Raw genomic sequence first — 14,059 nt, 5'->3', positions numbered from 1 at the left:
ATCCGAAAAATACAGTAGATCGCTGCGGTGGCGCCAAAAGCACATCGATTGGCTCACAAATATGGAAGAAACAAGTCCACAATTGCAACTATTCTCAAACAAGTTTATTTAGTTGCTGACTTTGCCAAAGGAGTTGTATATCTTTGCAAGGATGGAGAGAAAGTGGAAGACAAGGTGGAAAAGCTCTTGCTACTGTAGCTAAATGAGAAGCAGCTCGCATTTCGAGGCTATCATTTGAGAGAAGGTCCGCCATTTATATGGCGACTTGATGTCTGAAAGTGACAATGCTGGACCCCAGCACGGAACAACAATTTAAAGCGAGCCGTTGGTGTTCGGAAAAGTTTCAAAAGGGGAGCCGTCATTCACAGCATGGCCGCTGATGGCGAGGCTGTTCAGACAAAGCTGCCGCTTCAACTTGGATTTTATCAGCGAAGGGGGCTTTCCACCTATCTTTTTAAACTGTGGTAAGACTGGACTTTTTTGGAGAAATATATTATACTGTCTTCAAAGTGTGTATTTCTTAAAGGGGAACATTATCACAATTTCAGAAGGGTTAAAACCATTAAAAATCAGTTCCCAGTGGCTAATTTTATTTTTTGAATTTTTTTTCAAAATTTTACCCATCACGCAATATCCCTAAAAAAAGCTTCAAAGTGCCTGATTTTAACCATCGTTATATACACCCGTCCATTTTCCTGTGACGTCACATAGTGATGCCAACACAAACAAACATGGCGCATAGAACAGCAAGCTATAGCGACATTAGCTCGGATTCAGACTCGGATTTCAGCGGCTTAAGCGATTCAACAGATTACGCATGTATTGAAACGGATGGTTGTAGTGTGGAGGCAGGTAGCGAAAACGAAATTGAAGAAGAAACTGAAGCTATTGAGCCATATCGGTTTGAACCGTATGCAAGCGAAACCGACGAAAACGACACGACAGCCAGCGACACGGGAGAAAGCGAGGACGAATTCGGCGATCGCCTTCTAACCAACGATTGGTATGTGTTTGTTTGGCATTAAAGGAAACTAACAACTATGAACTAGGTTTACAGCATATGAAATACATTTGGCAACAACATGCACTTTGAGAGTGCAGACAGCCCAATTTTCATCAATTAATTTATTCTGTAGACATACCCTCATCCGCTATCTTTTCCTGAAAGCTGATCTGTCCAGTTTTGGAGTTGATGTCAGCAGGCCAGGGAAGCTAGGGTCGATATTCTTCTCTTGATCATCTTCGGTGGCATAAGGGACGGTGTGAGCCAAGACATCCAGGGGGTTTAGCTCGCTCGTCTGCGGGAACAAACTGCCTCCATTGCTTGCCGTGCTACCGAGGTCTTTTGTCCCTGAATTGCTCACACACTCCGGCAGATTCAATGGGGGTCTGGCGGCAGATTTCTTTGACTTTATCGTTGGAAATGCATCTGCTTTGAGTGTCGCAGGATATCCACACATTCTTGCCATCTCTGTCGTAGCATAGCTTTCGTCGGTAAAGTGTGCGGAACAAACGTCCAATTTCTTGCCACTTTCGCATCTTTGGGCCACTGGTGCAACTTGAATCCGTCCCTGTTCGTGTTGTTACACCCTCCGACAACACACCGATGAGGCATGATGTCTCCAAGGTACGGAAAAAACGGAAAATAACAGAGCTGATTTGACTCGGTGTTTGAGAAAATGGCGGATTGCTTCCCGATGTGACGTCACGTTGTGACGTCATTGCTCCTAGAGCGAATAATAGAAAGGCATTTAATTCGCCAAAATTCACCCATTTAGAGTTCGGAAATTGGTAAAAAAATATATATATGGTCTTTTTTCTGCAACATCAAGGTATATATTGACGCTTACATAGGTCTGGTGATAATGTTCCCCTTTAATATAAAATAGGGACTTTTGTCATGGCTAGGACCATTTATTCATGTTCACATTGTTTCTTATGGGAAACTGTTTCACTATACGAACGTTTCGGTCTGCGACCCATGTTCAAGAACCAATTAAGTTTGTAGATTGAGGTTCCACTATATCTTGTTTTCTTACATTACTGAGTGTCATTGGCAAGTTTGTATTTATTTCAGTTTGTTCAGGGTGTGTTGCTGTAGCAGGAAATAGTTTATTGGCATTAAGTTGAATGTGCCATTCTTTCCTTTTGCTTAACCCTACAAAGTGTTTTTACTGTATAGTAATTATTACACCAAATGGTTGATTGTTATGCGCCTCTTAGTTTTAGTTTTGATTACTAAATTTGGAGGTGATTAAAACCCCTATAAAAATGATTGATACATTGCATCGCGCCAGCGTAAAAAGTGGAACCTTACTTTGAAGCGCCTTCTTTCAAGCATACTTGCTTTGTTGGTATGGAAAATTGCAACATTACTGAGTAGGGCTGGGCCGATAATACAATATCAAAATATATTGCGATAGACAGTTATACAATGTCAATATAAAATGCGCAATATAGTGCATGTGCCTCACAATACGAAGGTCCTGAGTAGTCCTGAGTTCAATCCCGGGCTCGGGATCTTTCTGTGTGGAGTTTGCATGTTCTCCCCGTGACTGCGTGGGTTCCCTCCGGGTACTCCGGCTTCCTCCCACCTCCAAAAACATGCCCCTGGGGATAGCTTGTTTGGCAACACTAAATTGGCCCTAGTGTGTGAATGTGAGTGTGTATATTGTCTGTCTATCTGTGTTGGCCCTGTGATGAGGTGGCGACTTGTCCAGGGTGTACCCCGAATGCAGCTCAAATAGGCTCCAGCACCCTACGTGACCCCAAAAGAGACAAGCGGTAGAAAATGGATAGATGGAATATAAAATATTCAATATAAATATAGCATTTTTTTGGCCAGAAGAAACCAGAAATTATGAAGTAAGATTAATTTCATGAGATCACTCGCGCTTTGGGGAAACCGAAAACAAGAAGTGTCACTGAGCAATGTGAGGGACACGCTAACAGCCAATCACGTAACAGTATCAAATACACCTTCCCTGCTGTTCGGCTCCCAGTCCCAGACCGTAGTCGAGGAGCGCATGGGAGACCTTCCATCCAGGGCCAATGTTTTACTTTAGCTGACAATGGGTCTACGAAGCTCCGCCAATTCGTGACAATTTAATCACTTTATTCTTATTTCTGCAGGACAAAACCGGACACAGTCACCACCACTACAGCTCGCTTACTGACGTCACTTACCCAACACACTGCCCATACACACATACGCTACTCTCACAACACGGCTGTGGTTGCGCTGTCTTGATGTCTTGCTGTGGATTCACTGCATGGAGTGAGAAGAGAAATTGTGATATCTTGATATATCAACTCAAAACGAACCTTTTTTTTAGTTTTGTTGGTTTTATTGCAGACAGTGAGGCAACATCCTGACACTTCCAATGTGTCAGTTTAATAAGTTGTTTATTGTTTAATAGCTTATACTCTATTGCTATCTAGTGTCTCAAATCTGCAATTAACTTTACATTTATTTTAATGATTTTATCACCTTCGCCGTGCTCTTTATACCTGGCTCTCAGACACACTCTCCACTGATAAATAGCACCCTTGGGAAGTTGGACATTGTTGTACTGTATTTATTGGCAGGCTTAAAAAGGTCATAAGAAGTATCAATAAATATTGATATCGATCAATATAAATACGTATATCGCGATATAGTTATTGGCAACATTGGCATCAAAAACCAATCAGATTTTTCGTTAATCAGAACTTGATTAAAATACCAAATACGTTACCCATACCTAGCCAGAGTTCGATATAAATCATTTGAGCATACATTTTCTATACAGCAAATCAGCACATTGTCCTTTCAGTAAACAAAAAGCTTTATTCATCTTACACATGGACATGTCATTGCTGCTTCTACGTGGTGTTGCGTTTACACTTCTGCACCCTTGTGTCGTTCACGGTCGAGTGATCACATTCATTAACTCCGAGGAGTCTTTGACCTTGCAGACACAGAAGATGCAGGCTCAGCATAATGATGACGCAGCCGCACAGATGCTACATTTCAACATTTATGTCGAAAATGCAAACTTCAAACTGCTCACGAGCATATGAAATTGCGCTAATAGGTCAAGTAAACCCAGATTTATGATAAAAATGGTCAGCCTGATTTAGTTATTGTGTCGTCACATTACTATTTGTAAGCACTTTTGTCGCAGTGAGTCAGTCAGTTTCAAAGCTAAAGTAAACATGACACCACCATCCTCTTTGTGGAAACAAGCTTGTATTCAGTCAAAGCATAAATGGTAGTTTGTTTGCAAAGGAAGAGGGGGGAAGGATGATCAAGGATGATTTATTCATCTTTTTTTAAGGTGGACAAAAGCTTTTTAATCTTAATGGGGCAAATTATTTGTTGTTATAGTTGTTAAATTGTAACTGCCTGAGACCTTGTCTGACTTTTGGTAAATATTTCAATAAATATTTGACTACATTTATCTTATTTTATAAATTTGTACATGCTTTTTCAAGTACTGTATTTTCCGAGCTATAGAGCGCACCAGTATTTAAGCAGTACCCACAAAATTGAACAGAACTGCAGAATAAGCTGCAGATATATACAGGTACGAAATATTGTGTAAATGTTTGTTTACATACCTTAATTGTTTGCAAACGGTGCCTGTCACAAGGCAGTAAAAATGGCTAATCAAACAAAATAGAAGTCTTCGTGATGAACCCACTAGCTGCAGAAGCTTGCTCTCCAATCAGCTAAACAGACTCAATAACTCTACACTGACGTTTTGGTTAATTTACTCAACTGAAACTATTCAAATAGAATGTAATTATAAGTTATTTATACTAACACATACACTTGTAAACTTGTTAGCATATTCGCTAACGCTAAAAATGCAAGCTTGATTACATTACGATAGCATGTACAAATATGAACAGCCATTACACTTGGGACGGTTTAGTAAGTATGAATTGTTTTAGTTCTATTGTAAAACTTACAAATGTTGCTTGGAGTGATAAATGAAAGTCATTGTGAGCACAATTGCTATGGATGGTCTTACTTCCGGTTCAAGGCTTGAAACGGGAAGTACATTTTCATCTCCCACCACCTGTAGTAAGCAATCGCATTCGAAAAAATGGTGCCATAGCATAAACAATAACACACCTTTTCAGTGTCTGTCGGTGTAATATGAAAACTATTTGTTGAATACAAAACAAAATGGCTATTAGCAAAGAAAAATCCATAAATTAGCCGCACCGTTTTAGAAGCCGCAGGGCAGGGTTCAAAGTGTTGGAAAAAAGTACTTATAGTCCGGAAAATACGGTATATATTTGCATTCTAGGTTAGAACAAGCTTACTACACATGTTAGACATAGGGATGGCCGATACTGCTTAAAATATACATTGCAATATATATTGCAGCCTCCTTTATATATCATAATCTATTTGGCATACAAGTGGTAATAGAACCATTTCAAAATGGGTTACCAAGGCTCTTAATTTTGCTGATGATGTATGCGGTAACATCCAGTAATTTCCAAACCTTACTAATCTACCTGTTAATTTACTGTTAATATCTGGTAAGTTTGTTTTGTAACATGGTTATATCGACACTTCTGTTAAAAATGTTATACGCCCTTATAAGCATTAGTTTTAGGCGATCCCGGCCGAGTCATACCAAAGACTATAAAAATGGGACCCATTACCTCCCTGCTTGGCACTCAGCATCAAGGGTTGGAATTGGGGGTTAAATCACCAAAAAATGATTCCCGGGCGCGGCAACCGCTGCTGCCCACTGCTCCCCTCACCTCCCAGGGGGTGATCAAGGGTGATGGGTCAAATGCAGAGAATAATCTCGCCACACCTAGAGTGTGTGTGTGACAATCATTGGTACTTTAACTTTAACTTTTAACTTTAAGTAGTTATAGGGGCAATATTGGCCATTTCAATGCTGATAATGGTACTTCAAAATCATTGAATGATTACATTTTCGATCACAATCAGACAAAAAAAACAATATGGTGGGGTCACTATATAAATTAAATATTAAAATTATAATTTTCTACAATTTGCTCCAATGTTATACAGGCGGATAATTACGTCAAAACTACCAAAAGGGTTAAATGACAAGTTTTAATTTTAGTGATCATACGGTTTGTTTTGACTTTGTAGATCATTTTAAATATTTTTTTAAATGTTGTATTACCACATTGAGCATTCCTCTGCAACCAAACCCCATAGAGTCCAATTTATGCCAAAGAGTTCTATTTTGGTCTCATCTGACCAGTATCTGATCATATATAACTGCAAAGGAGCGAGTTGATGTCAAAAATGTCCCCACTCCATGCCCTCAAAGCTCTAAGGGGAAACACAGTATTAGTGGACCTGCATCAGAATTTTTTTTTCAATTTGCTGTTTGTGTGTGTGTGTTGCTTTATGAGTGTATGGCAGGAAAGCTGCTGTGACACAAGGAACTGCAACGAGCGCAAAAGGATTGTGTTGGTCCTGACATTTAGAGGGAGAGAGAGCTGAGTGAAAGTCAAAGCTCTTAAGTTTAGTGCGCAGACTAAATACGAGCAGCAGCACACATACGTTCTCTAAAGTTGTGACGCTGTACGTCGGGGATGATATTTCACTTGGAACTACTTCTACAGCTTTGGGCTCGCTATGATAAATGGTATTTGCCTTGTTTCACTGTATGATTTTTGCTGCGGGGGTTGTTAAACATTTAAAAGGTTTGCGTGTTTGACGGTTAAATGTGTCTTTCTGCGGTTGCTGCTTTGACTGCGCAGCTTGAGCATGCGAGTGCAGTGGCATGGCCTGAATGAGTGCGAGCAGGTGCACCACGGTCGGCTGTTTATTTGTATCCACTCCGATTCGACTGGGCCTGGCTACTTGTTTGAGCTTCAAGGCAGTTGAGTTTATACTTTGAGAAACGTGTAATATTAATTCTGTTAAAGAGGCAAGTGTGTTTTGACCTTGAAGCAATGAATGGAGCCATGATAATACATTTCGGACTGCGGAAATAGTTTAAAACCAGTTAGTTTGCTTCCTAAACAAGTTGTGAAATAAATGAAAACAGGAAATAAAAGTTCATTTCTTAGGTAGTATGTAATGCAACTACCGGCAATGAATATTGAGATATTTTAATGTGGCTCTGCTTAAAACTGGAAAATAACATTTGTTGTTGCAAATATTGTAGTACAGTATGGATCTACAATACAAACTGGTGTAAAGCCAATGGCGTTTTGGGACTGCCGGTTGTCCCTGGGCTTTGTTTACATATTGATCATTTTTTCACAACTAAAACACGTCACCAGAATGTGGTTAATATATGTTGCTGTGGTTGACCCTCTGTTTACTTAAACTATTATGGTTGGAAAATAAATCCGCATGTGACAATAGCCTTTTGGTAAAAAGAGACTCTCTTTTTATATTTGTTTATAGCTGAACTAGCAATAAAGGAACTGGATGGCAAATGGACATGTTACCATAAAGCACTGATATCATCAGTGAATTCCTTGGCAAAACATGAAGCAAAAACAAGCACCTACTAGGGATGTAACGATGAACGGTAATAAAGATAAGTGCGTTAAAACTAACAATGTTTACAGGCCTCGAATTCTAACTTTTTAAGGTCAAGGCAAGTGTTGCCTTAAAGGAGGGCACATATTTTAGGGCACCAAGGCAAGTTGGAAGGGCACCGTGGTATATGTGTATCTATATACTCTTTTGACATAAGACGTAACTGCACTTTTTGTCACTATAGATAAAAATAGTGTTAATATATGAGGTCAAGCCTTACACATAGGACTGCACGATTATGAGCAAAATAATAATTAAGATTTTTTTTTTAATCAATATTAAAATCACAATTATTAATCATTGTTATTCATTATGTTTGGTAAAACAGTGTTGTGGTGTGAACGCGATGCCATCATGTTATTTGTAATACCTAATAAAAATGTTCTAGATTCTAGGTCTATATATTTAAAGACAAATATTTGTGTTTTTGTTCATTAATAGTATCAGTGTGTATTTTATTTTTTTTATTACTTGATGCATGTATCTCTATTTTTAAATTTTCATAGAGAGAGGTATTTTTAAATTATGTACATACATGTACTTACGTGTGTACATGTCCATGCTGTATCTGGACAGATCCATTGAGAGTTTGAGCAGAAAGCGGTTGTATAGGAATTAATTATATACCATAAAACATTAACAAAATGCTATGTCACATTATTGGTTATTAAAGTAATTACTTTGTGGAATGAAAAAAACCCAAAAGTAATGTAAAAAAAACATGGTGTTTACTTTTTGATATCAATATAAAACATGAAGCAGTTTGGCTAATGAAGATAAAGTTAAACAAACAAGCTTTGTTCTTCAACAACAACCATGTACTTCAGTGCAACAGTTTGGCTACAAAACAAAAACGTGATACCTCTCACATTCAACACGCAATCTTTGTGCCTCGCCGACAACTCAGCCAGCGTTCAATTCGATGAAATGACAAAACATTTTAGCCAGTATTGATGTTATTAGAACATTAACAAAGTTAGCAGTTGAATTAAAGGACGAGTGACCATCCCAGTGAACAAACTACAGACTTTATAAACAAGTTGTGGCAACGTTCCCGACACGTTGCCTGCTTCATGGTAATTCTCCGTCCCAGCAGCTGACGGAAGGACGCTCGCTGCACGTTCAAAATGAAACTGCAACATCAAATATTTTTTTCCTCCACCGGTATTGCGCTCTTAAACGCACACAGAGACGCCAGGGAAGTAGAAGCGATTGAAACGAAGTGATTGGCTCCCTTAGCTCGGAGGGAACAAATTCCGTGAAGTCGCCGCCAGTTTCCCCAGCCGAACGGCTCTAGTGCGCATGCGCAGATGCTACGGCGCTTCAGTATTCAGGAAGTAAGCAGGTACCTAAAATGCATTAATAAATGACGGTTTTTCTGTAATTAAAAATGTATAAACAGTATTATTAACCTTCTGGAATTTTACCGCGGTTTATCTTTATACCGTTTATCGTTACATCCCTAGTGCACTAACAACCTACTCAGTGGCCTAGTGGTTAGAGTGTCCGCCCTGAGATCGGTAGGTTGTGAGTTCAAATCCCGGCCGAGTCATACCAAAGACTATAAAAATGGGACCCATTACCTCCCTGCTTGGCACTCAGCATCAAGGGTTGGAATTGGGGGTTAAATCACCAAAATGATTCCCGGGCGCGGCCACCGCTGCTGCCCACTGCTCCCCTCACCTCCCAGGGGGTGATCAAGGGTGATGGGTCAAATGCAGAGAATAATCTCGCCACACCTAGTGTGTGTGACAATCATTGGTACTTTAACTTTAACTTTTTTTTTAAGTAAAAAGTCAAAGGCGGTCACAGCATTTTCTTGCCATCAATGCTTGTCAATTTTTTAGGGCATTACGGCAAGTCACAAGGGCGGTCGCAGCCCTTGCCGCGGTTAAATTCGAGCCCTGCGGTTAGTATTGCCGTTTTAAATTGATAACTACACTTCATTGGAAGTATTATTGTAGCAAAATTATTTGCAAATACTTATCTCAATCTGTGCGTCTGTAATCCAATTCACGTGTCTGTGTACTAATGTGTGTCTCTGTATCTCAATGAATGAATGTGTGTGTGTGTGTGTGTGTGTGTAATCAGAGCTGTGTGTGCGTTTTTTCAAGTTGTTTGTCCGTATTATGATTGTCTGGGGGTACCAGAATGTGTAATGTTTAGGGATGTGTACCGTTCACATGTGAACCAATGCAGTACAATACTGTTTTTGATTGTAACATTCATCTTAGTTGATGTTTTTATTACCAAATTTACAGTTGTTTAAAACGCCATGTAAAATCGCGAATGCGGATAGTGGAGCCCGTCTATGGCAAATCTAATGTAAATTAGCATTAAGCTAGCGCATTTTGGAAGGTGTGGAGCCTTACTTTACTTACTATCAAGCACTTTCTACCAAGTATACTTAGGGTAGTATGTTCCATCTATCCATTTAATACCGTTTGTCCCTTTCGGGGTCGCGGGGGGTGCTGGAGCCTATCGTGTTGGTGTTGAAAATTGCAACACGACTTAAGGGGAGTTTGGCTGAGTCCGCCCCGAGTGCTCCTTGAATGATTGTTTCCTTAAGCCGGTGTTGAGTCTACAACCAGACATGACGCGCAACAAAGGTATCAAAATATGGCACCTTTTGATTTTACATTATTCAATACCCGGTAGTACCGACAGTATTTGGTCGTTGCCTATAAAAGTATCAAATTCAGTACCAAACCCTAAATATGTTTGTTGTGATTGTGTTTTCTAGATGTGTTTGTGGACTGGAAACAAAACGCCAGTGAAGTGATCATCAAGCTGCGCTGTGGTGAAAGTGTGCAAAGGATCGAGGATGTCAACACAACCTTTACCGATACTCACTGCCATGTGCGCTTCCCAGGTAACGTTGTTTTTTAGGCAACACAAACAAAACTTGAGTAGGAAAAGAAAGTGACTCCTCTTTATTTTCAGATGAGCGCCAGTGGTCGTGCTACTTACAGGAGGAAATAGAGGCCTCCTGTAGTCGGCTCCAGTACAAGGAGAAGGGAGGTTTCCTCTTGGTCATTCTGCACAAGAAGATTCCTTTTCATATTTGGCCTTCACTAAAAGTAAGCCAGCAAATATTGCCTCTTGAACAGGATACACACGCACGCATGCACGCACACACACACACACACATTCTTGTGTTTCTTACCTTCTTGAGACCTCTGAAAAATGCCTACCTCTTTAGGACCACACTTTCTAGATATATAAAGATTTGTATTTACAACATTAATAATATATACAAACTATGCAGATTTAAAAAGGTAAGCTTTTTGTAAAAATCTTTTTATTATTTTTTTTTGTTTTGTTTGTACCGTATTTTCCGCACTATAAGGCGCACCGGATTATTAGCCGCACCTTCTATGAATTACATATTTCATAATTTTGTCCACCAATAAGCCGCCCCGGACTATAAGCCGCGCCTACGCTGCGCTAAAGTGAATGTCAAAAAAACAGTCAGATAGGTCAGTCAAACTTTAATAATATATTAAAAACCAGCGTTCTAACAACTCTGTTCACTCCCAAAATGTACGCAAATGTGCAATCACAAACATAGTAAAATTCAAAATAGTGCAGCGCAATAGCAACATAATGTTGCTCGAACGTTAATGTCACAACACACAAAATAAACATAGCGCTTACTTTCTGAAGTTATTCTTCATTCGTAAATCCTTCGTCTTCGGTGTCCGAAGTGAAAAGTTGGGCAAATTTACGATCCACTGGCAGATGTTGGCGTCGTCTGGCGCTGCCTCCTCGTCTTAGTGAAGGTGTGTTCGCCTTCTGTCTTCCATTGTTCCCACGCAGTTAGCAGTCTAGCTTCGAATGCCCTGTTGACACCAATATCTAGCGGCTGGAGGTCTTTTGTCAATCCACCCGGAATGACGGCGAGTATTGAATTACCCGGTAAGCGTGTCAGCGTGTCTCTCAATGTGCTGTTATGAGCTAGCAAATATAACAACTACACTACCCAGCATGCAACGATAGTTACGAGCATGCGCGGTAGCCCTGAGAAGTTCCCACGCAGTTAGCAGTCTAGCTTCGAATGCCCTGTTGACACCAATATCTAGCGGCTGGAGGTCTTTTGTCAATCCACCCGGAATGACGGCGAGTATTGAATTAAGCGTGTCAGCGTGTCTCTCAATGTGCTGTTATGAGCTAGCAAATATAACAACTACACTACCCAGCATGCAACGATAGTTACAAGCATGCGCGGTAGCCCTGAGAAGTTCCCACGCAGTTAGCAGTCTAGCTTCGAATGCCCTGTTGACACCAATATCTAGCGGCTGGAGGTCTTTTGTCAATCCACCCGGAATGACGGCGAGTATTGAATTAAGCGCGTCTCTCAATGTGCTGTTATGAGCTAGCAAATATAACAACTACACTACCCAGCATGCAACGATAGTTACGAGCATGCGCAGTAGCCCTGAGAAGCGATGTTGTATGCTGGGAGTTCGAATGTGGTTATGAGCACGCTGTGAGAAAACGTTGAGAACTCAGTTAACACGCCTCGTCTGCATTATTTATAATTAGACAGACAACACACTTAATAGGAGCCATTTGGGGTCTTTACATAAACACACAAATGGAAATGAAACGTCACATATCCCAGCATGCACCGCGCGCTTCTTCTACGGGGAAAAAAGATGGCGGCTGTTTACCGTAGTTGCGAGACCTAAACTTTATGAAAATGAATCGTAATAAAGCGCACCGGGTTATAAGGCGCACTGTTAGCTTTTGAGAAAATTTGTGGTTTTTAGGTGCGCCTTATAGTGCGGAAAATACGGTAATTGGTTTCTAATCTTCGTTATTTACTTTAGTTATGACAGTATGCCTCTATATACGGTACATATTATTATTTTTTTTTTTTAAATAAATTTTGGCCAAAAGGACGCATTTCAATTTCTTACACACACTTGTTATTACACATGTTGGCCAGAGGGGGAGCACTTCAAATTTTCACACATACTTGTTATTTCATATGTTGACCAGAGGGGGCGCACTTTTAAAACCGACACACAGTCAATTTGAAAAAAATCCCTCCTTTTTGGACCACCCTAATTTTGATGGATATCACCACCGGGAGTACTAATGAGATCTGTATTTTTTGTTTTTTGTAACAGATGGCCCCTGTGCCGCACTTTGGGAAACCCAGCTGTAGAAGCTAACTGTTAAAGGGCCACTATAGTCTTAGTACCGTAGTGTATTTGTTCATCCTATGGTAACAAATGGGACATGGGTTGTCTTACGTCAGCCCTGAAGTTGTAAAATCAGCTGTTCACCTGACGGGTTTTTTCAGGGATGAATAGGGAAGTCCTTCTTTAGCTGCTGTCTTGCTTTATCGTATATTGCTGTCTTTGCACCTGTCAATGTTTACTTTTGTATGCACATTAAATCAACAAAAAATCCTAACTTTGGAGCAATGTTCACAGACTCTAGTATTTGGCTCTATTAGATGCAATGGTTTTCCGTATTGGGACCATGATTTTGGTCCTAACTTGTTCACCGCTCCTCATATGGAAGGTACTTTTCCTTGTTGGTGTCTCAAGAAGGGTAGAAATACAAGAACGCACACACACACATATATATTATATATATATATATATATATATATATATATATATGTATATGTATATGTGTATATATATATATATATGTATATATATATATATATATATGTCTTTGGAAGTGGGAGGAAGCCGGAGGGTGTACCCCGCCTTCCGCCCGATTGTAGCTGAGATAGGCTCCAGCGCCCCCGCGACCCCAAAGGGAATAAGCGGTAGAAAATGGATGGATGGATATATATATATGTGTATATATATTAGGGCTGCAACAACTAATCGATTAAATCGATTAAAATTGATTATAAAAATAGTTGGCGATTAATTTAGTCATCGATTCGTTGGATGTATGCTATACGCATGCGCAGAGGCTATGTTTTTTTGTTTGTTTTTTTTTTACTTTTATTTATGAACTGCAACATTTACAAACAGCTGAGAAACAATAATCAAAATATTAGGGGTCTAACGATACGTGTATTTGTATCGAACCGTTTCGGTACGGGGGTTTCGTTTCGGTGCGGAAGTGTACCGAACGAGTTTCCACACGGACATATTAAGTAGCGTACTGCACGTTGTGTAAACAATACTCAGCCCCGACAGCTCCGCAAAAGATGACATGTCCGGTGAAAAGAGCACGTATGGTCAGTCTATCGTAGCCCGTTAGCTGCTAGCATGTTAGCAAAAGAGGACTAGCAGCAACCGGGCTAGGTCCTGACCATACATCCTCTTTTCACCGGACATGTCATCTTTTGCGGGTTTTTCTCAAATGTCCGTCATTTTGAGTTAGGGTTGCGTGTATTTTCAATGTACGTTCAGGGTTAAGAAGGTTAAAAACACAACAAATCGTGCGTGCAGCAGCATTCGTGAGGGAGGGGGACAGACAGAGAGAGCGAGAGAGTTGTGATAAATGCGCATGCGTCGTCAGGCTCTGCTTTTTATCGAT

The 14,059-nt window shown here is 40.2% G+C and overlaps 1 protein-coding gene across 4 annotated transcripts in view; it reads left to right on the top strand.

Annotated features, from left to right (window-relative positions):
- Positions 1-14,059, top strand: part of usp19 (ubiquitin specific peptidase 19) — a 58,466-nt gene that overhangs the window by 8,161 nt on the left and 36,246 nt on the right. For all 4 annotated transcript variants that reach the window (XM_061974150.1, XM_061974143.1, XM_061974135.1 and 1 more), the window contains exons 3-4: positions 10,287-10,415; positions 10,487-10,623. In XM_061974150.1, coding sequence (XP_061830134.1) covers positions 10,287-10,415; positions 10,487-10,623 — 266 coding nt within the window. The remainder of the gene's footprint in view (positions 1-10,286; positions 10,416-10,486; positions 10,624-14,059) is intronic.

The sequence above is a fragment of the Nerophis lumbriciformis genome, linkage group LG01 (assembly GCF_033978685.3).
Source record: "Nerophis lumbriciformis linkage group LG01, RoL_Nlum_v2.1, whole genome shotgun sequence".
In the NCBI taxonomy this organism is placed as follows: Eukaryota; Metazoa; Chordata; class Actinopteri; order Syngnathiformes; family Syngnathidae; genus Nerophis; species Nerophis lumbriciformis.
This window is presented reverse-complemented; position numbering and strand designations above follow the sequence as displayed.